Source organism: Mauremys reevesii, linkage group 2, assembly GCF_016161935.1.
Source record: "Mauremys reevesii isolate NIE-2019 linkage group 2, ASM1616193v1, whole genome shotgun sequence".
Taxonomy (NCBI): domain Eukaryota; kingdom Metazoa; phylum Chordata; order Testudines; family Geoemydidae; genus Mauremys; species Mauremys reevesii.
Window position 1 is genome coordinate 284,636,679 of NC_052624.1, and position 22,643 is coordinate 284,659,321.

Sequence of the window (22,643 nt, forward strand, 5' to 3'; positions counted from 1 at the left end):
TTCTCTACTAGCTAACTACAGTGCAAGAACAGTTCACGTTAATACACGGATGCTCCGGTTACTCATGCTCTAGGCTAGAATAACCACACTGGCTCTCTAGCAAAAGAGGTTTTAGGAGGCCAATGCAAATGCGGAAATAGAAAAGTTTTATTACTCTCTATTCTACAGTAATAATGTGCTCAGTGTGGACTTCAAGAAACTGGCAGAAACTTTAATTCGTATCAGAGGGAGACTGCCTAGTGGAAAGCTGCAAGATCGGTTCCAAGCGTAAGGGAATCTGTCACCTAAATTTTGCTTGAAATGAACTAGCTCTCCCCTGTGTGACAGAAATTGGAGAGGATTAAAAGCACTGGATCTTATACATAATGGAAACACTGTCTGATCGATTGGAATGTATTTCTGAACCAATTTATCACTCCAGGTTAGATCATTTTAAATACCTTAATGTAAAGGCTGGACTAAGGGTTTAATGCATTTTGTCTTTCCTTGTAATCATTCAGGAGAATGAACCGACACTGGATGTTGCTCTGGGGATTATTCTGAGATTAGATAGATGCCTTTTATCATTAATAATGTTGAACTGCATGCACTGGTTTTGTGTATCACTGTGGCAGACATCCCTGAACTGCTTGCTCAAGATTAGTCAACTAGCATATCACTTTCTAAACCCAATGTGCAGCCTTCTTCAGGGCCTGGCAAGAGCGAGGGGATGACATGGCCACGTCTAGGCCCCAATGCATTGGAAGTGGCTAAGCACTGCTCAGGCTAGTGCCCTAAGAATCTCAGCTCATTTACATGATCAGTAATTTCACGTTATCCTCAATTCTAGGCCCTGAGAAGTGACTTGGCGGGTTTGGACCATACTAATCCACAGCGCAGAGGAGAATTAGAAAAACCATTTCAGCATTTAATGAGTTTGGCTGAACTGGATAAGAAAGAGGATCTCTGTCCAACTTCACCCCTGTAACTCTCCAGGACAATAGCGAGTGACAACACTTTTAACCAATGACACACAAGTTAGAAGCTATTACATCATCTGAACATACTCTCGTTGGCTGACCGTGTCCCAAAAGTGAGACAACTGTTGTTGGCAGCTTCTGCTTTATGGAAGCTAACCCCTTTAGGGGGGTCATGTCGAGCACGGGGCGTGAATATCAGTACAGCTTTGCTTGGGACAGCAAACTTTCCCTTTGCTGTGGATTAACAAGTCCCAAAGAAATTGCTCTTCAGACTGTTCTCCACTGCAATCCAGTTTGGTCTCATAATCATGACTGCAACTTACAGGCACAGCCCCCAACCATCCTCTGGAAAGATCGGATTGGGAGAGTGTGTTTGGTTTTGAATGGATACAGCATGTTGCTGTTTGAATGTTTGGCCCCTTGGACTAAGACTTGAAACAGTAGCTTGCCTGGTTTCTCTGGCAATGATTTGCAGACGTGAGGAAACTCTCTTCTACCCTGACCCACCTGTTTGACATGCAAAGGGCTAGTTCCCTCCTACCATTTCAGTGGTTGGAGAATTGGCTATTGCAGACTTCACTCGCAGCTGGAAACATGGCAATCCCTTTTCCAAGGACACACAAAACCAAGATCCTGCTGAGTTCTCACAGTGCTTTCTCCAAGCGTCGAAACACCAGTGTACTGATCAAATTCCACCTCCTGCAATTACTTTCTGCCTCCCTGAATCCCCTCCTCTGATTTAAACAGACACAGCATTCTTCGCTTGTGTCCTAACGGGTTGCTGCACTGTTGAATGGCTGGTGTTTCACCCCAGAGGTGGCTGCATGTCATCAACAGATGAAATAATCTCTTGTATGTAGTTGGTAAAACACCATTAGATCCTTCTAACTGTGAGGGTACTGTACAAATGCAAGATCATTTCCAAAAATAAACACTGGTTGAACCATCAGTAGCCACCACTGCACTTGGCCAGAGTGAGAGGCTCATAGTAGTCCATGATGGGAAGGGAATGAAAAAGATTTAATCACTGTAGCGGGGTCTAGTACAATTGATGTGCACAGCCATAAAACAGAGTGCCTGCGCCATACATCTGAAATAGACATGATGAAGAGACAGACCAGAGGGGACAGGGCAGATTGCTAGGCAAGAAAGTGAGCTTAATCTCTTAAGAGCAGGCGTGAGGACAGGCATAGAGGGGGCTGCAGAGATGATGAGTGACTGGAGGTGCCCAAAGATGTCAGATGTGAGGGGAGTCAATAATGGGGACTGTTCTAGGCTTGGAGGCAGCGTAAAAGCATGTGGAGAAGCAAGCAGAAGGGGTGGGCAAGGCCAAGGGTGGGAGGAGGAGGAGATGGGAGCTGACATACAGAGAAGCCAACACACTTAGGATACACCTGCCCCGGAGCTGGGAGCATGCGTCCCAGCTCGGGCAGATAGACAGGACTAGTAACATACCCGCAAAGGTGACTTCCCCCCTCTCGAGGGCTAAGAGCTCTGGAGCGCTCCTGGGGCTGAGGGCACACAGGTGGCCCACTGCTAGGGGAGTTAGGAAAGAGGGAGCCAGACTGTAACCCACCGACTCAAACACTAATCTCGTCTCACTTTATTTGTCCCTTGGACTACGGTGTCCAGTTGTGGGCACCACACTTCAGGACAGATGGGGATAACGGGAGGCGCATCCGGAGGGGAGCAACAAAAATGCTCTAAGGTTTAGAAAGCCTGAAGTATAAAGAAAGGTTAAACCACTGGGCATGTTTAGTCTTGAGGAAAGCAGAGTGACGGGTGACCTGACTCCAGTCTTCAGATATGTTAAGGGTGGTTATAGAAATGATGGGGATCAAGTGTTCTCCATGTCCACTGTAGGCCCATTACATGTCCTACCTTATCTGCACCAAGGCAGATTTAGGTTAGATTCTGGGAAAATCTTTCCAGCTCTAAGGGGAGTTAAGCTCTAGAACAGGCTTCCAAGGGAGGTTGTTAGAATCCCCAGGTTGGACAAACACCTGTCAGGGATGGTCGAGGTTTACTTGGTCCTGCCACAGCGCAGGGGGCTGGACTTGGTTTCCCAAGGTCCCTTCCAGCCCGACATTTCTATGATTCTAATGGCCAAAACTCTGTGATTGAAACCAGGGCTTTGTGCTGACACTGTGTGGTTGCTAGCGGCTCCTGCAGCGATGTCATCACTGTCACTGGGACATTGTGCTTGTTTTCCACGTCACTAGGGGGAGGTGGTAGAAAGAGACAGGGGCTCCAAGACAGTTTTGATACAAACAAGTGTGTCCAGCAGCAGCAGAGTGACCTCTGCCAAAGGGCAGCTAGTTAAATAGCTGCTCCAGTGAGAAAGTCCCCAGGTCATAAGACACTATCTTGTAGCGTGCCTTTCATCTGAAGCAGTGGGCCCCAACCTTTTCCAGGTGGCGGGCGCTGGACAACAAGCCGCCAAGGACCATGGCCGGCGGACAAGCATCTGCCGAAATGCTGCTGAGAAGCGGCAACGTTAAGAGGTGTCGCCGCTGCAAATCAGTGGCATTTCGGGGAACGATGCCTCTTGGTGACGCCGCTTTTCGGGGGCATTTCGGGCAGGGTTTGTACAAAGCATATTTTTTAAAGGATCTTGAACGCTCAAGGATCTAGCAGAGTTGTTTGAGGATGGGGTTGATAAACAGAGGATATATGCAGATGAGAGTGGATTTTGGAGAGGGGCTGCATTCACTGACTAAAGTAACAGGAGAATTTAAGCAGAGGGGCAGCCCAGGTAACACTGCCATGGGTAATGTGCTGAAGGAATGAGTTACTAGCTTTCAAAGTCCCTTAGCTCGGCAGTCTCACACAAAATTAACCCCCCACTGGGCATGATTATTCCCTCAAAGTGGCCAGAACAAAGACGTTTATCTAAGCAAATATGCAGCCATTGAGGCTGTGGGAAGGAGAGGAGAGTTCAGACAGCAAAAACAAACCACAAGTGTGTGTCAAGAGGGGAAATGGAGTTGGATGGGAGGGAGGTCCTCTTGCCCAAGAGAAACAGGTGGGGCTTGAAGACTTTAAGCTGATGGGAGTTAAAATGAGGCCAGACGTTTAACTGGTCAAGAGAGGGATTGTTGAAGGTGTCAAGTTACATGCAGTAGAATATAATCAGCCCGAGTTAAAGCTAGAAGGGAGTGATAAAATGACTATGCAGGTAGACAGGGCAGAAGGCCATGGAAGTAATCTTGTGGGATTTTACAGACCAGGGAAGAAAGAAGCCACTTCCAGTCATAAGTTAGACAGGTAGCAACAAGCCCACCCCAGAAGGGAACTGGATAGCCACACAGCTTGAGCGTGGAATGGTATGCAGAAGCCGAGAGCACATGGTAGATGGAAGAGCTCAATTACATCCCTCTCAGCTAATGAAGGATCATTCCCTATTGGATGTTTGGAGGCTAGGGACACGGTTCCTTACCCATCCTAGCTTACCACATGCCCATGGCTGGTAAGTATACCAGGGAGCATGAATCCTCTTCTGCAGGATCTAACCTCTCATTTAAAAAAAAAAAAAGTTTCTAGTTGTGAAGAAGCTTTCTGCCTACAAGGGGAGTGTAAAAACAGTCAGTCTGCATACCACTCCGATGCCTCTGCTGTTACTCAGATCTTCCATGCACCTGCAGCAGAGTGAAAACCCACAGGGGTGTTGTCAGTCTCACCACTACTATACTCTGCAAGCAGCTGTGAAATGGATAAGAACTGAGCCAATTTTATTTTGTTACATCTTAGGAAAGCTCCATGCAACAGCAGAGATGGAGGAAATATTCAGTTCACAGGAGGACTCCAAAATGAAGGCTGGGGGAAGGATAGAGTGGCACTAGACACCCCACTTGCAGCAGCCATAAAGCCAAGCAGGAGTATAGTAGAGCTGTCCCTAAATATAGGTCTCCCCACCTTTCACATCTGTCTGGCTAGTGGGTTTAGTGCTCTGGCTACTACATGACTGGTAACATTTCTAAGCCCTACGCACACGTGAGAGAGAATGATGGGATACATTAGAAGAGAAGTGGAGAGAGGGGTTTTCAGATGAGGTAATCCATGCAAGAGCAGACTGCCCAGAAGCTAGGAATGGATCGGTGTTTTTAGAAGGGGCCTTCTAATTGTTGGGCTGCTGCATTTGTACCGTGGCTAGTACACTTTGCTAAGAATTCTGCAGGGCTACACTAAAGTCATGTAAAGGGCAAGTAAGAACCTACATAAGGTAAGGGGGTCATAGTGCCATTGCTATCCTGTCTTGCTGTGCCTATCTGGGATAAGCCATGGCAGCTTTAATCTCAGCTTTACTGAACGGAGGTGCAGAAGGAGAGAAGAGAACTTCCATTTGAATTCATGCACTAAACAGATGCTGTTAAAAATGTGTATAAAAGTGTTGTTGCTGCGTCCACTGAACCGCTCAACTTTGAAGGGGCATTAAAAATTACCAGCCTGATTAGTTTGTTTTCTCCTTCATTTTGCATTCCTGGTGAGCTACAAATTAAAATAATCTAAGGTATTGTGCCTGCATAAGTTTGTGGTCCAGACGGCGTCAGTCCTGCTTGCAGTCAGCAACATCTGTTGCAACTCAGCGCTCACCCTGGAAAACTTCTCTTCATCCACAGAACCATTCAAGAGGTTAGAGGAGGTGGGGGGCCATGGCAGGTTCTCACTGTAGCAGTCCACAGGGTAGGGGTAAATGACGAGCTGCAAGTACAATAGGCCCATGGTCCTCTGCAGCAAGTTCTTCAGCCCCCGCGTAGAGAGGGGGTTGCCAAACACCCCCAGGTAGCGAAGTTGAGAGCAGCGGCACAGGGCGGGGAGAAGTGATTCCAGATGGATATCCATCAGGCGGCACTCCATGATGTCCAGGTGGAGAAGGGATGAGGAGGCCTCTTCTAGGAGATGCTGGAAGGGCTGGAGAAGCGAGTCAGACAAGTTGTTGCCGCTGAGGTCCAGCTTCTTCAGGGTGGGGGTGTGAAGGCTTTGCGAAAGGTAGGCGAGGTCATTGGGGAGCAGGTAGCAGAAGGCCAGCTCCAGGCTTTCCAAGGGACCCTGCAAATCGCTGGTGGGAAGAAAGATTGTAAGCGTAAGTTCCATTTTAGATAACTACTGTAGCTCGCAGAGGACAGAAATCAAAATGGTTGGAAAAGGCCACACCACCAAGTAGCTCAGGGCCAAATCAAGATCAGCATTAAAGCTGCAGATTCGTACAGTGACGAACACCCCTAATGCTAGTTATAAAGTCTGGATGCTTGGAGAGTTGCACGATGGGACCTGCAGTGCACTGGCCAAACTGTCACGTTAAAGGAGGTGGCAGAATACAGGTCCCAACATGCAAAGAAACTTCTCTGATCAAGATGGAGCATTGCATGATGGGACCTATAGTCTCCATGGGTCACAAAAGAAGAGCTGCAACCTGCTCTATTACACAGAGTCACTCACACGCCTGTCAATGTGCCAGTGCAGACCTCAGCTGGGCCCCCTCGGCCCTACAAACAGCTTACCCCAGCAGTTGCCTTAGCTTTCCGGAAAGCCTGGAGGAGCCCAAATTCAGCTCCTTGAGACAGGACAATCTACTGAGCTGGGTGGCGAAGTAGTGGAGGCTTCCTTCCATCCCCGCCGAGAGCCGTCTCACATCAATGTTGCTGTAGGGCAGCTTCAGGCTGACCAGGTTGGTGAATTTTGCCATGTGCGGGAGAATCACCCTCAGGCCAGACAGCCCCAGGTTATTGAATCTCAGATCCACCTGCCGAACACCTGTGGGATCCAGGAACTCCAGGAGCCCCACGGTACTTGCAATGGGCAGCTCCTCAGCCCGGAAGTCCCGGCACTTCAGCCGCAGCATGCTGTTGGCGTTGTTCTGCAAGGCGTCTTTAAGGACTCCGTAAGAGGTGCTGTTCACAAAGAGATCCACGTGGACTTCCACAGAAACAGGCTGTGGCGGCGGCAGAGCCGCCGAGCTGCTGTAGGGGCCCTTCCTCCGCTTCGAGGTGCGCTTGGTGCACTTGCTCTGGTGTTTGGAAACGTCAACGCACGCTTTCGCCAGGGTCACCGTCCTGGACCACAGGCTCATGCTTTCTGGGCCCTGGTCTATTCCATCGTCCTGAAGCCCCGTCATGTCCAGAACCTGCAGGCGCTGCCTCTTGCTGGGGAAGACAAGAAAAAAGGAGCAAAATAATGAGAGACTGAAAAGACCTATTGGGTCACCTACTTCATTCACGCAGCTACTGCAGGATCGTTCCCCACACAGGGCCATATAGTCACTCTCCCAGTGCGGGGAGGGAGAGGTGTTAGTATCAATTACTGGCTTGAAAAGACTCGCTCTCGCTCCAGGACTGGGGCCTCATCTCCCTTCTCATGGCAGCTGTAAAGACTGAACCACTTGTGTTGCTCAGATGATGTGACACGCAGCCTAAGGATTAGCTCTTTGGTTTACCAGTTCCAGATGCATGGCCAGGGCTCTGCCTAGCTTTAGTCTTTTGGTCACTTGTTCATTCTAGAACAGAGGAACCACATGATCTTACTGCAACCCTCAGCCTTCCCCACCCCAACTCCCACCAATGTCTCTAAAATAAGAGTGACACTATTCAGTGCCGATAAGATTTAGGGCATCTCAGGTGTAGATCTCAAAGCTTTCTGAAGGAGGCTCAGTATCACTGCCCCATTCCACAGAGGGGGCAAGCCCGTGGTCACAAAGCAGGGACTAGAATCCAGGTCTTCTGATTTCCGCTCCAACCCCTACCCAGTGAACCTCACTGCCTTCCCTGGCAGGGACTTTGTTTTACAGAAAAAATAAAAAGCATCTTACACTTTGGGGCACTGCATAGTGGTTAAGACAGGCTGACATTTAAGACCATTCCCTCCATTTCCAACGGGAAGAGAGCAATGCTCATGGATGGATAAAACCAGTGGCCAACCAGCAGGAATTACTGCACTGTGTCCCACCTCCCAAAGCTGCTTATGGCCTGTCACTTGACAAATGGAAGTTGTTTAATGCTGCAGACAGGCTGGTAGTGCCACACTGCAGAGAAACCACATGCATAACGGCCAGAGCCTGCTTCCAAAGTACAGTCTGCAGCACAATCACATGCAAGGAGCCAGAGGAGGCATTTACCAAGCAGCTGCTCCCTGAGACTCATCCCATTCTGCTGCAATTTGAGGAAACTGAAATTGGACGCCCAGTTTAACATGGCAAGATACCTGGAACATTTGGTCCACCCAGATTTAAGTCTGCACCCAGCACCTCAGATCAGCAGCTCCTCCTCCAGAGGGACACAAAGCGCAATTTCAATTTGAACTACAAGCCCAAATATGGAAACCACCATATTTTCTTGTCACACAACCAAGAACAAAAGCAAAGCTTGTCCCAGCCCTACTGGCTCATCACTGCAGGCTGTACTAAAGGGCCAGAGGCCCCAGGTCAATAACACGTAACATGTTAGTGCAGCGTTTCTCTAACTGGGGGTCCCGACCCAAAAGGGGGCACAGGGCTATTATCGGGGTGTCACGAGATCACAACAAATATTGTGACAACCTTTAGATCCTTTGCTAGGGTTACCATATTTCAAGTTCCCAAATAAAGGAGACTGCTGGGGGAGGGGTACAACAGCCGCCGCTCTCCAGCCGCCCAGCTCTGAAGGCAGCACAGAAGTAAGGGTAGCAATACTAAATCACGGACATTTGTTCGTATTTCAAAAATGAAAACGGAACGTGGAGGATGATTTAAGGGTCTGCCTCAGTTCCCTGCAGCTGTGCGCTTCAAAACAGCAGCCCCCCTCGCAGGAAGTGTCCAGAAACTTGTTTGTATATAGTTGCGTATAAAGCCACAATCCTTGGACAATGTTATGATTATTGCCACAATCACTGAAAGAGGCTTCCAGCTCCCCAAGCTGTATCCTGTTGTCTATTTTTTTACCCAGAAATCGTGTCTCTTAAATATCCATGTATTTATTCCTGAAAACTGTTGCTTTACACTTTTTGAGAGGCTTCAGTGCCTTTGGCTGCAGGGATAATGATTCCATGCTTCATTTAGTGCTCCTGAGGATGTACAGTATTTTTGTCATCACTTTTGGGGCAGTGGGGTCATCACAGCCTCAAATATTTTCAAAGGGTGGCCCAGCAAAAAAAGTCTGAGAACCCGTGTTAGTGTGTTACTGTAAGTCTCCTCCCCCACTGCCTCCCAGTATAGTTTAGTCTCATCAGCATGTGACCCTTGTGGTAGGTAATGAGCGGTGCGCTGACGGGTACCTTTGGCTGTGGAGTCGGTCTTCGAGAGCCTCATTCAGGTAGGCCACCACTCCCAGGATGACAGTCTGCACACATAGCTTGTTGGGCTTCTCCTGGAGCAGAGCACGGTCACAGTGCTGACACTTCCGCAAAAGCTTCTGGAAACTGAGTACTGGGAAAGGCCATGTCTGCACCAGATCTTGCAGCACTAGAGTCCTCTTGTCCATGAAAGCTGCCTTGAACAAGACTGGATACAACTCCTTTGGGATGAACTCCAAGGCACCGCGCACCGTGGAGTGGTGGGAAACCACCTTCTGTGCACAGAGGAACACGAGGGAGTGCATGGCTGCAGGGAGGCAGCAAGTCAGAGCCCCAGCTTCACAGAACCACTGAAAGAGAAGAGAAACACCTAATGATATACCTGCCCCCAGGACACACTGCAACATTCCTGATGAGATCTCTGACTTTCACCAGGAATTAACCAGTTTTTGCATTGTTCCCTGCAGCTGCTGATGAGTGAGCAAGAGAGACATATCCCATCCTCATCTCACCTGCTCTGCTTCTGCTGTCTGAGAGCCAGCCACACAGTGAAAGAACAGAGCTGGGAACCCAGTGCAAGGGTCGAAGGCCAGCACACCTGCCTGCCCGGCAACCACACCCTGGTGGCTGGTATCGATCGGTACCCATGGAAGGTAACTGCTGCAATGGGAAAAAAGAAGATAGCGAAGAGGTCCAAGATCAAATCTTTTGTGAAGGTTTATAACTACAACCATCTAATGCCCACCAGGTATTCTGTGGATATTCCTCTGGACAAAACCGTTGTCAATAAAGATGTGTTCAGGGACCCTGCACTGAAACACAAGGCAAGGTGCGAAGCCAAGGTGAAATTTGAGGAAAGATACAAGACTGGCAAGAATAAGTGGTTCTTCCAGAAGCTGCGATTCTAAACTTGTAACATGGCTGCATCAATAAATGTGTATTAAAAAACAAAAAACAAACAAAAAACTTCAGGTAGGAAAGATCCCACCTGCCTCCGGTGTTCCAGCGACATTCTTACAACAGGAGGGGGCTAGAAATCAGAGGGGGACCCCCAGAACTGCAGAAATTTAACCCTGTGGTTCCATTTGCTAAACTGTTTACAAGCCCCCAGAGCACTGTTGGTCCTTGATTTTACAAGGCCAGCCAGGGTGCAGGTCCTCTCTGACCAACTCACAGCTCTTCTTCCCTTGCCCATGTCTCCTCCCTGTAGCCCTCCTTCCCCCCTACACTGCATAGGCCACCAAGTTCCTCCCCTTCCACCCCAATTTCTCTTCCAAGATGCCACATGTCTCTCTACTGTTTCTACGACCTCTAGCAGGTCATCTATAGCCCACTGCTGACCTTGAAGAGCATGGGGCTAATGTGTCTATGGTCATGGACTAAAATGGTTATTTCTCCAATACAGCGGGCAGGGAGCAGCATCCCTCAGAGCTCTGGATCTAATAAGATCTATTCATCTTCAGACTCAGCCCCTTTTGCACACCCTGATGGGAATGGTCTTGCCTACAACCCGCAGGTAGCAAAGATATGATTATCACAACAGCTCTTATATTAAGTTTCACCAGAAAGCTCAGAACCAAAATGTCCTCACTTAATTAACATAAATGGAACCAGAAACTGTGGTGCAATCCCCTGGATCTCAGTAGCCATTAGATGTTGAGCTGACACACAACAGTCACTGTTCCCAGAGATACTGCAGCTGGGCAGGGCAGTAAGGCTCAGTCCAACAGACCCAACACCTTAGCTGGCTCTGCTAGGAGTCCTGGAGAAAGATGGAGTGCTTGATATGTTAGGAATTGTGCATTAATAGTTTGTCTCTCCTAGGACTCCTTGGTCTTCAAACTCATCTTAGTTGTCAAGATGGGAAGCACTGTGTACGTGAGGTCAGATCCAAAAAGCACAGCCACTGCCCTAACACAATCATCCTAAAGCTGAACTAAGTAACCCCTTCCGCCCTATCTATCCCCATTTGTATCTTACCGCACTGCCCCCATCCCCTCCGCTTTGCTAATATAACATCTGCCTCAGCCACCTGTTTGTCCACATCTCCCACAACCATCTTTGTGCTTTCTTCTATACCACCTCATGCTTGGAGTTTGGGCCCTGAACCGGTCCATAATACCACTGCCCTTTCCTCCTCCAAATCCACTTCTACTTAGTGGATCACTGGGGATTGCGGATATTACATAGACTGATATAAATACATGATCAGAATGACCAGGAACTCTCCAGTTGAGCATGTGAACCTTTCTACTATATTTTACTCACTTGTTGCATCTTGTCTTTAATTACTTAGTAGGGGTGGTCTCTCTCCACGTGTTTGTAACAACACCTAGCACAACACACCTTGATTGTGATTAGGGCTTTCGGATGCTACTATAATATAAATAAATGCTACAACAGCCAATACGTCCAGCCCATCTGCGATTGAATCCAGGATTGTATTAGCCACCCACTATGGATTAAGCAGCACGTCAATTAGGGATACTGGCCACTCGTTGCTCAGACTGCTGAGAAGAAGTAAGGCGGCACTGGCAGATTACCACTTGGCCCCCACCTTCATGCTGGTTTGCTCCTCCCTTCTCTCCTTATGCTGATCCTGACAGAAATCAAGGAAGTTAGATCAGGGGTTAGAGTAAATGACCCTTGTGGTCCCTTCTAACTCTATGAGTTTAAGTGGGATGGGACAGCGACCCCTCCTGGCCTGTTAGCAGCCTTGTTCCACCTAGTCAGTCAATCTGGCCATCAGAGGGTTTCAGCCACAGAATCTGGGGGTTCAAGTAGTGAAAGACCAAACCTAGTGCAAGAGACATGCTAGTACAGTACACTCTTCTCAAACCAACTAGCTCCGTTACCACGAGCACAGCCCCCATCTCACAATGTGGCCCACTCATGTCTCAGCTCATCCCACTGCACTTGACCATAACACCACTGTGTGCTCCAGCCAATTGGGGCACCAAATCCTGGCCAACTCCCACGCCACTGAGGCTGGTCAGTGGCACACACATGGGGAAATTAAATCACGATAACCTCATGACCCATGTAGCGCTTCCATAACCTCTTCCCCTTCTTCTCTCTACTTCCCACCCGACACCGAAGAAGAAGGGCAGAGAGGGACAGCTAGGCCAGGAGATGCTGGGATTCAGCCAGCCACCTTTGGAGCAGACTGGACTACAACCCACTGACCAAAAAGAGGGGGCAGCTCCTACAAGCTGCTGACATCCAGAAATGATGCTTTAGCATCAGCAGAACGGGCCCAGACTCCCCTGCGGGGAACCTACTCGTCTGGGCCCGGCTCTGCTGGAAGCGATCGAGGAAGCTGCTAGGAGATGCTGCAGGAGACATCTCCGAGGGGGGGTGAGGGGGCAGCAGATATCACAAAGCCACAGACCAGGAAGGGGCGGGGGGCAGAGGGGAACAGAACCTGCAGCCCCTTTTCCAGAGACGTTTGGGGAAAGAGCAGCGGGGGGGACAAAAGCCCCACAGCAGGGCTGGGGGAACGGACAGCTGCTCCGGGGAGGGGGGGAGTCACGCCCCCCCTTACACACTACTGCCTGGGAGGGGCTCAGTGCCCCCCAAGGAGGGGTCAAACCCCTCCCCCCATTTCACCCCTGCCCCCCAGACAGCTCATGTCCCCCCTACCCCAGACCCGCCCCCACTTGCCTCAGGGGGTTCGCGCCCCAGGCCCCGGCGCTCCGAGGGGGGGGGTCACGCCTCAGACCTCTCCCCCCACGGGGGGTTCGTGCCCCTCCCCCAACTCTGCCGTGGTTGAGGCCCCGCCCCCCAGCCGCGAGGAGGCCCCCGGCTCTTACCGTCTCCCCACCGGCCAGGCCCCGCGCGCGCTCGGAACCCCCGGAGCCGCTCCGGGCTCCGCAGGCCCCGCCCCACCTGAGGCTACCGCACTTCCGGGTGTGCGTGGTGACGCCGCGGCGTGCCCGGTAACGACGTTTTCCGGAACGGAGAGGCGGGTCCTTGCGTTTCCTTGGAGATTGGGGCTGTGATTGGGCAGCTGGCTCGTTCCTCCCGCTGCGGCCGCTCCTATTGGTGGGCGCTCGGGGCAGGCGGGAGGTTTGTGCGGGAGCCACCAGGACCGGTGCGGGTGAGTCCGGGGCTTCGTTACTCGCTGGGCCGTAGCACCGAGCCCGGGCGCCTCTCAGGCAGGGGGTGGTCCCCGGGCGCCCGGGTTCCTCTCAGGCGGGGGCCGGTCCCCGGGTTCCTCTCAGGCGGGGGCCGGTCCCCGGGCGCCCGGGTTCCTCTCAGGTGGGGGCCGAGCCCGGTTCTCTTGCCAGCTCTGCCACTGACTCGCTGTGTCACCCTGGTGAAATCTCTCCCTCCGTGCCTCAGTTTCCCCTCTGGGAGGTGTGAGGCAGTTCAGAGGGCTTTGTGGGACAATACCTGTAAAGTGGATTTCCGCAGGGAATACCTTGGGGGGGGGGTGCAAATTCTCCCCCTCTTAAGCCAAGAGAAACCCACTGTATACTAGTGACTTGCTTCTGGACACTCCAGATCAAAGATCCCTGGATCCGTACAAGAGGGCGGGTGGACTTGTCATGAGGATGCTTGTTCTGAGTTGAAGCTGTGATAAACCTGTAAACAAAAGTATCAGAGGGGTGGCCGTGTTAGTCTGGATCTGTAAAAGCAGCAAAGAGTCCTGTGGCACCTTATAGACTAACAGACGTATTGGAGCATGAGCTTTCATGGGTGAATACCCACTACATGCATCCGACGAAGTGGGGATTCACCCACGAAAGCTCATGCTCCAAAACGTCTGTTAGGGCTTATTACACTTTTTTAGCAGCGCAGCAGTGGTGAAACAACACCACTGCAACTGCGGCAATTGCGCGCGCGCGCCGCCGCCCAGCAGTGTAGTCAAAGCCCCCAGCGCTGAACCAGCGCTCCAGCTGTCCGTTATTCCCACAGGGAGAGTGGAGTGGAGGAGCTGCGAGAGTTTTCTTGCAGCTGCGTGCGCTGCAGCGCCAGCAGCGCAGCGGGCGCAGCTTTGAAGTTTAGCTGTGTAGCTTAGTCTAGAAGGTGCCACAGGATTCTTTGCTGCTTTTGTAAAGAAAAGACTTCCCTAGGGAGGAGGGGTGAAGTGCTTATCCTGCCAGAACCCGCATTAGAATTGGGGTGAACTCTGGTAAGCTGATCAGTGCGTGTGTAGCTTCTTTTGTTGTTTGAATGTTTTCTCTGTAATGCTTTTTACCGTAAGAATAAAGTAGGCTTTCTTAGAAAGCTCTGTGTGGTAACTTACAGCTGTAGCAACCCCTCTGTAATCAGTCTCTGAAGAGAAAGCAAGCAGGTCTGCTTAGCCAGACAGTCTTTATTGCAGGGGTCCTCGAACTGGGGGTTGGGACCCCTCGGGGGTTGCAAGGTTATTACATGGGGGGTCATGAGCTGTCAGCCTCCACCCAACCCTGCTTCACCCCCAGTATTTATGAGTGTTAAATATATTTAAAAGTGTTTTTAATTTATAAGGGGGGGTTGTTCTCAGAGGCTTGCTGTGTGAAAGGGGTCACCAGTACATAACTTTGAGAACCACGCTTTATTGGGAAATACACAGCGAAGGCAGGGAACTGTTCACCCTGAGAATACTCTGCTCAGGCAGCAAAGAGACAAAGATTCTCCACCCTTGAGAGGCATCAGTTGTGGAGCTAGGAGCCTGAGAGTGGGTGCCCTTGCTGAGCCACTAAGGGGAGATACTGGTGCAGTTGCTTTGAACTGTGACAATATCGCACTCCCTTCTTGAGTGGAACATGGGAGCTCAGTTTGGGGCAGGAAGTGAAGCGGTAGGCTGCACTGATTTCAAACCATAGTGGGGATGTATCCAGTTGCCTCATGTATGGAGCACAGACAGCGTGAACCACTTGAGATAGCGAGTAGATTAGCAGCCTTGGTGGAAAGTCCCCACTATGTAGCGGTTAAAGTGCAGGTTCCTGCCAGACGTCATCTGCAATGACTAAAGTGGTCAGAGCCTTGGTGTTACATCACACTGACTTCCCCATGGATGTGCCTATAGATTGGTGCTTGTATGACAACTGCATAGTATTCACTAGAAAGCAGTGGGGATATCTGCCTGTTGTTAATAAAACTGCAAATGGCCGGTTCTGGAGAGGATTAATCTAAAGATCTGTGCAATATTTACAGCTGGTGCAGTTCTTCAGAGTAGGGCCAGGCCTTCGGCGCCATGGACAGATACAACGAGGTCAAAGTCCTGCTGAAAAAATGGGAGATGACATTTCTTCAGGAGCACCAGAGGAAACCGAGCAAGGTACCTGTGCAGGGATGGGAGGGGATATGACTCATGGAATCAGAGGTTTAAGAGTAGCCTTGCAAAAGGAAAATACAGGGAAGAGGAGGATAGGTTTAAATCTGCCAATGTTCATCTGTGCTGGGGATTATGTGGTTCTGCTGCTGTCTGCACTGATTTGAGGAAAGGTTAAAAGAGCTAAATCTTTAGCGTTTGGCTGAGCAACACCCTGGCGTGCCAACTGTCTGCAAGTTCAAAGGCCAAGGAAGGCCAGGAATTGTTCAAGATGGTGTGAAGGAGGCATAAAATGAAGAGTGAGATGACAAGAAGAGGGGGGGAAATTTAAGACTGAATATCGGGGAAGAATTGTTGTTAATCGGTAGTCTGCCATTCTGGAGGACAGCCTCCCAGGGGGATTGGAGACATTCAAAGGTTAAAATTTACCTGGATTATGGTATTGTCTGGAGGCCCCAGTTGGAGTCAGGCTGCCATATCCATATTATCCATACATATTAATTATCTGGGAGTGCCCCCAAGGCTCAGTCATAAAACTACATTCCTCAGTCGAGGTCCCGGGCCTACCATTCCCAGGCCCACCAAAAGGGACTAAAAACAAAATCTGTCCATCAGTCATGGGGGAATGTGCAGACCAAGGGACAGATGGGGCATGAATGTATGAATCATGCATAGTAAGGTGGCCATATAACAGTTTTTAGCCCACTGGGTCATCTTCAGTCCATGCATTATGCTTTTCCAGAATGATGGGTAAATGTCCTCCCCACGAAAAGATAAAAAGTGGGGGGATGTAGTAGAAAGAGAGCCTGGGACGTAAGCCCTTGTATCAGAAGCCTGGTGTGAGGCCTAAGGCCTGAACTAAAGTAGTGGTCAAGCTTTGCTGATATGAAGCAAAGTTAGTAGAAGGCAGGCTCTGCCTGCTTGCAAGCTCACAAAACCTGGCAAGAACAGGGCTGGTATTACAAAAACACACATTCCTAAGAGAGGCTAGGCGCGGGATACTCACGCAAACGCATTCCAGAAGGGTGGTACCAGAACACCCCGATACCAAGTATGGTACAAACACCCCAAAGGTAATGAGAACACACTGACCCCTCCTAAAGATGACGACCTTGTGATGGATAGAGATGTTTTGATCAAACCAATAGGTATAAGGTAATGGGTGGTGGTTAGCCACTTCGGCGGTTGGTAACTAACCACGTCAGGGGGCAGTAACTACCTATGTCAGAGGGGCAATAGGGAACTTGTTTGTATTGGTGTATAAAATGGTACCTCAGAGGGACGTCTTTCTCTGGCTTAGGGGGGAATGGAAAGTCCCACCATTCACTGAGCTGCATCCATTGCTAAGGGCATACATGTATTAGTGGTCCGGTAGAGTCTGCGGGATACTAATATCGTGCTTTGTCGACAATAAACCTGGCCAGGTGCCTTTGTACTTTAATATCAGGGGGTAGCCATGTTAGTCTGTATCCACAAAAACAATGAGGAGTCCGGTGGCATCTTAAAGACTAACACATTTATTTGGGCATAAGCGTTCGTGGGTAAAAAACCCACTTCTTCAGATACTTGTAAGGTAGCTGCCTTCTCTTCACGTACCAGTATATTTATGCTTGTGTCTGTAATTTTCACTCCATGCATCTGAAGAAGTGGGGTTTTACCCACGAAAGCTTATGCCCAAATAAATTTGTTAGTCTTTAAGGTGCCGCCGGACTCCTCATTGCTTTTGTACTTTAATGGATCTTGTGGTCATTGGGCGGTTCAATCGACATCTGCTGTGCTGGCTGCCTGCGCAGAGCTGGGATGGCACACAGAGAGAACGCACACACCCAGCCGAACATCTGACAACAGACCACGTCTGTGCTTCAAGTGAAGTATGTGCATAAGTGTTTGCAGGGTCGGCGTTGTCACCATCTTTTTGTTTATAACAGCCCATTCTTACACGCTGACCAATGGGGGACATCAGTGTCCAGGGCACCACAAATGTTTTAAAAGGAAATAATTAAATGTTGGGCTGCACAGAAAATTGCCTTTTCTTTTTCTATGTATCTCTTCCCCCTCCACCCCCCAAAAATCGCCCTGAATTTTGTCAAGCAATAAAGCCTGGGAAATGGAAGCCCCAGTTCCCTCTAACTGTGCCCTAATGCATGTCCTTTCAAGGAGGTTGAGGCAGTGTTGTCTAGTGGTCTGGGAATTGGGAACTGCTAAGAACTAATGGTGGTTCTGCCACTGGCTCCTTCCATTGTGGAGGCACAGAAAGACTCAGTTTCCCCATCTGTAACATGAAGATAATACTTTGCCACTTCTCAGGGAGTAGAGAAGGTTACTGAAATGTGTGGAACAGGCTTTGTACCTGAAAAGTGCTATGTGGTAAGAGTTATTAATGGGAATTCTACCGTCATCATCTGGAGACCTGGCCTCTTACTGCACCTTTTCCTCTGAATTAGGAGCTAGATGGGATGGTTTCACTTCGTTACCTAGCTCACTGACATATAGACAGTGCCTTGCACTAGGTCACATGCACTGACATGTAGACAGTGCCTTGCACCAGATGAAAGATGGCGTGAATCTCTGTCCCAAAAAGCTTGCAGCATGAAGGTTTGAGTAAGAACCATGCAGGGTAAACATGGAGGGGCTGATAGTCATTCTAGCTGGAAAACAATGTGGAACAGAAGGGTTCTCAGGAGTCTTTGAAGCAGGGTGCCTAGGGCACTTGGTGCACAGGGAGGAGGGAAGGTGGTTCCAAGTGGGAGGGATAAAGCCTCTCTCCAAACACACCTGCACCTGGGATTAATGCCTAATAGTTTAGTATTTGTTTTACAGACCGATATGGAAGAGGCTCCAGAGGAGATAAAGAGTAAGTATGAGCTATAAACTCCCCAAACTGCACAGCTGCTCCATGGGGTGAGGGGGAGGGTGTGCCTGTGTCACTAAGAAGGATCAGTACATGGGGAAAATCACCTTTAACTGCAAAGGAGATAAGACTTTTGCTATAGCTGTCCCGGGAAAGGCTCTCCTTTCCCTTGAGATGATTGGTAAGTAGGATGGCTCTTCACCCCCATACAGCTCTGCCACAGACTTTCCTTGTGACCTTGAGTAAGTCATCTAACCTTTCTGCCTCAGTTTTCCCTTCTGTGAACTTGAGATACTGCTGCCCTGCTTCGCTGGGACCTATACTAATGTATATAAAGCACTCTGAGATCCTTGGAGGGTGCTAGATGGAAGTAAAATTATTGTTATGTATGTTGGAAAGAATATAGAAAACGGGCATTTAAAGTAAAAGTTTATTTAAAGAGAAGAGAACAGTGTTCAATCTTAGACTTGAAATACACCTCTACGCCAATATAACACTGTTGTCGGGAGCCAAAAAATCTTACTGCGTTATAGGTGAAACCGCATTATATCGAACTTGTTTTGATCCGATGGAGTGCGCAGCCCCGCCCCCCCGGAGCACTGCTTTACTCCATTATATCCGAATTCATGTTATATCGGGCCACGTTATTTCAGGGTAGAGGTGTATTTCAAAGTCTTTAATAAGATGTTAGGCCTGGAAATATTATTTTAATTGGCATATGTCAGTACTATTGTATTTCTCTCTCCACTCAGAAACAATAGGGAGCAGGAGAAATTCCCACAAATTATTCCCATTGAAATCAGTTGTAGCTAGGGGCCCAGGCCCATAAGGCACCTCAGCTGGGCACGTGGATGATGTACGCTTTGATGGGACGTGTGAGGGGTCGCTCAATTTCAGCACATACTACCTCATGCTTAGAAACTAAATCCTAGGGCCCAATCCTGCCAATACCTATACACATGCTTAACTTTACACATGGGAGCCGTCCATTTAACTCAACGGGAAAACTCATGTGCGCAAGTTTAAGCAGGTGCATGTTTTTAAGGTCGGGCCTAAGACATGAAATATGGTAATCAAATATTTGTGCTTTGATTTCTCGATCTGTTGTGAATCCCGATGGCAGTATTTAAATGTTGTATAAATAACAATGAGAATGATTTTGTTTTTTATAAATTCCAGCTAGTGTAAAAAAATTAGCTTTCAAAAGTCAGGAAAGGGTCTTTAGACATAATTATTTATGTACAAATCTAATCCCTCCAAATTTAAATATACAGAATCCTTGTTCTTCGGGGAATGGGTGTCTGCTTTCCTGTACTAGTACATTACTGCTTGGGTTTTCCAACAGAAATAAGACCATGGAGCATGTCCCAGCTACCTTATGCAATCTACTCTTATAATCCTTATTTTAATGCACAGAACTATACAGAGAGTATAAAGCGCTCAAGCAAGCAAGAGAGCATCAAGGCTCCCCCGAATCCAGCTCGGTCTGCCAGCAAGCTGCTAAAGAAACCCCAGCAGTGGAACAGGTAACCAAGGGACACTTGTGCTTTGTTGAGCTCAGCAGCTTCTTTGCAGTGGCATCTCTTTCTGGGAGTTGTGACAAGACCTGAGTCTGCAGCTCTTGTGTATGCAGAACTTGCACGGACTTTGCTAGCTCTGCGTGTGGAGGGACTGCAACAATCAACCTAAGTTACGTCGGCATACAGCCACCGCAGTTATTAAATCGCTTGTGTCTGCACACCTGGCTCCTTGTGCTGGCAGTGTGCGTCCTCCCCAGGAGCGCTTGTACTGATTGTACTGTCAGTGCGGGGCATTGTGAGACTGCTGCTGGAGGCCATTAACAGTCAACGTAAGCAACACAGTGTCTATGCTGATGCTGTGTCAATCTAATTACACCGACTGTGACTTTACACCCCTCAGAGAGGTGGTGTGACTAAATTGCTGCAGAGAGGCACTTGTAGAGTGCCACCCAGCCCCTCCTCAGCCGCAGCTCTGCTCCAGTCCGGCCCCCAGCTGCATCCCTGGCTCCCGTCCCCTCGCGCGCCTTGGCTCATCCCCAGCCTTGGCCACTGGCCGGCCTGGGGCAGAGGCTGGGGGCAAGGCCGGGAGTGGAGCCACATGCCCGGCTGCTAGCCCCCACCGCAGCTTGGCTGCGGCTCTGCTCCTGCCCCCAGACCCGGCCAGCCTCGGACCCCTTACCTCTGTCCACATGTGTGCCCCCAGCCATGGTTCCAGCCCCGGGGCACGGACAGGGTGAAGGGGGGGGGCCCTCAAAAGTTTGGGGACTGCTGCACCAGAGCAGGGGTTCTCAACCTTTTTTTTTCTGAGGCCCCCTCAACATGCTATAAAAACTCCACAGCCCACCTGTGCCACAATAACTGGTTTTCTGCATCTAAAAGCCAAGGCTGGCGTTGGGGGGGTATCAAGCAGGTCAATTGCCTGGGGCCTGATGCTATGGGGCCCCCACAAATCTATATTGTCCAGGCTTTGGTTTCAGCCCCGTGTGGAGGGGGCAGGGCGCAGGCTTCAACCCCATGCGGTGGGGCTTCGGCTTTCTACCCTGGGGTCCAGCGAGTCTGGCCCTGCTTGGCAAACCCCATGAAACCTGCTCACGGCACCCTGGGGGGCCTTGGTCCCCTGGTTGGAAACCACTGCACTAGAGGATGATGGGCTGATGTTTTCCATCCAGCTCCCTTTGCCCTCTCAGGAGGGCTAACCGATAGTACAGTGTTACTTATTAATGTGTAGGTACTCTCTGGCTCTTCATCCCTCCTCCCCCCATCTCAAAGATGAGTGATCATGTGCCTGTGCTCTCTAATTGGCCCCTAGAGAAGTGCTCGAGCTTGGTTGACTGTTTTCTCTTTGTTCGAGGCACCTGACTCGGGTTGCTGGGGCGCACATCTGAATCGAGGGCAGACAGCCCCCAAGCTGAGCCACCAGGACCGTGACACCCTAAAGGCGTCTGCGCAGTATTTTGGAATGAAGCTGAAAGCCAACCTGGGAGCAGCCATAAAGGTCTGGCAACTCTGTGAAAGGGCCTTTGATGTTTGGGTAACTTGGGTAGCATTTGTGTGATAGGCTTAGGAGAGGAGACGTCGCTGTAGCACTCTGAATGGGTTCACTAGGCAGACTCTCCTGTCTAGTCCCAAAGAGCAGAGGTGGCCAACGTGTGAGCCACTGAATTCAGTAATATTGCTCTCTTCTTTAATGCAGAAGTGCAGACTGGGTGGACTACAGCTCTTGGGATGGGATGCGCCACAGGAGGCCAAGCTTAGATCAAGAGGGCACATTGCATGCTGGGAGCTGTAGCCTGCAGCTGCCCCTCTCTTTAGTACAGAGGCTTAGCCTGCGTAATCCCCTCCCTCTCATGCCTTCTAGGTGAGCTCCAGGCAAGCTGCCAATGCAGCAAGAGTTTGATCCTTCCCTGCCTTTCAAAAGGAGACGTTCTCCTTGTTCTCGGAGACGGCATGTGCCAAAGGCTAATGTGTGCAGGCGCAGTTTGAAATGAAGCTTGCATGGCAGGCAGTGGAGAGAGAGCCCCAGAGGCACCTCTCAAAGCTGCTCATGGCCCTTTCTCAGAAGAGGAGGAAAATGCCCTGCTGCATTTCCAGACAGGGCCCCAGGGGTGAGTTCCCAACTAATCAAACCCTTGAACTCTGCAAAACCCTCTACGAGTGAGAGGGGCTCAGTTCACACGATGATGCTGCGGAAGGTGAGGCTGCCCAGCTGGAGTCACGTGGAGGTGAACTGCAAACCAGCTGAGGGGTTAGACTGCACCCCAGGCGCTGTGTGAGGCTCCTCTTTCATCTGACTTTGCTGTGATCAAATAACAAGGCTGGAGAAAGGGGGGGTGATAGATTTTGGTTGTTTTAGTCCCCACCGAATATCTAATAAATCTTTGATTTGCCCTTGCTTGGTGCTGTTCACACAGGTAGTTCTTATGGGCTAGTTAAACCCTTTCGCTCAGGAGCTGCTGCATAATGAAAACAAGTCTGATATCTGGTGAGATCTCTTAGATGTGTTCAGCACATGTGACTGAAATCACAGGAATTCTCCTTTAAGAGGCTGCTAATTCCTGCCCAAGGCAAAGTGGGTATTTTCAGAAGCAATGGAAATTAGGTTTGGATATTTACTATCCTGTTGTAATATTGAATCCTTGGAAAACTGCCTAAACCAGAGCTCCCGACTCCTTGTAATCACTAAAGATCCCCTGGCATGTTCCCCTGGAGTAGAGGTGTTACTTCCAGTGTCATGATCAGATTTCATTTGGGTGTCTACATTCTACAGCACAAAACCTCGCCAGCAGGTT

General features: G+C 49.7%; 2 protein-coding genes across 8 annotated transcripts in view; one reads left to right on the forward strand and one right to left on the reverse strand.

Annotated features, from left to right (window-relative positions):
- Nucleotides 1-13,124, reverse strand: LRRC14 (leucine rich repeat containing 14). 3 transcript variants are annotated; one of them, XM_039523860.1, is made up of 4 exons: nucleotides 13,034-13,124; nucleotides 9,204-9,571; nucleotides 6,461-7,102; nucleotides 1-6,018 (listed from the first exon to the last, which is right to left on the reverse strand). In XM_039523860.1, the coding sequence occupies exons 2-4, from the start codon at nucleotides 9,524-9,526 to the stop codon at nucleotides 5,448-5,450; spliced, it is 1,536 nt and encodes a 511-aa protein (XP_039379794.1). In that variant the 5' UTR covers nucleotides 9,527-9,571; nucleotides 13,034-13,124; the 3' UTR covers nucleotides 1-5,447. The 3 variants fall into 3 exon arrangements, with proteins under 3 accessions (XP_039379794.1, XP_039379792.1, XP_039379793.1); XM_039523858.1 differs by lacking the exon at nucleotides 13,034-13,124 and adding an exon at nucleotides 11,490-11,721; XM_039523859.1 differs by lacking the exon at nucleotides 13,034-13,124 and adding an exon at nucleotides 9,734-9,892.
- Nucleotides 13,125-13,216: 92 nt separating this feature from the next.
- RECQL4 (RecQ like helicase 4) overlaps nucleotides 13,217-22,643 on the forward strand; it is a 49,302-nt gene continuing 39,875 nt past the window's right edge. For 2 of the 5 annotated variants that reach the window (XM_039523853.1, XM_039523857.1), the window contains exons 1-6: nucleotides 13,217-13,320; nucleotides 15,366-15,489; nucleotides 17,175-17,354; nucleotides 18,304-18,337; nucleotides 19,751-19,860; nucleotides 21,206-21,349. In XM_039523853.1, coding sequence (XP_039379787.1) covers nucleotides 15,406-15,489; nucleotides 17,175-17,354; nucleotides 18,304-18,337; nucleotides 19,751-19,860; nucleotides 21,206-21,349 — 552 coding nt within the window. In that variant the 5' untranslated portion in view covers nucleotides 13,217-13,320; nucleotides 15,366-15,405. Of the gene's footprint in view, nucleotides 13,321-14,267; nucleotides 14,359-15,365; nucleotides 15,490-17,174; nucleotides 17,355-18,303; nucleotides 18,338-19,750; nucleotides 19,861-21,205; nucleotides 21,350-22,643 lie in introns of those variants that run through there. The other 3 variants (XM_039523854.1, XM_039523855.1, XM_039523856.1) reach the window with 3 other exon arrangements.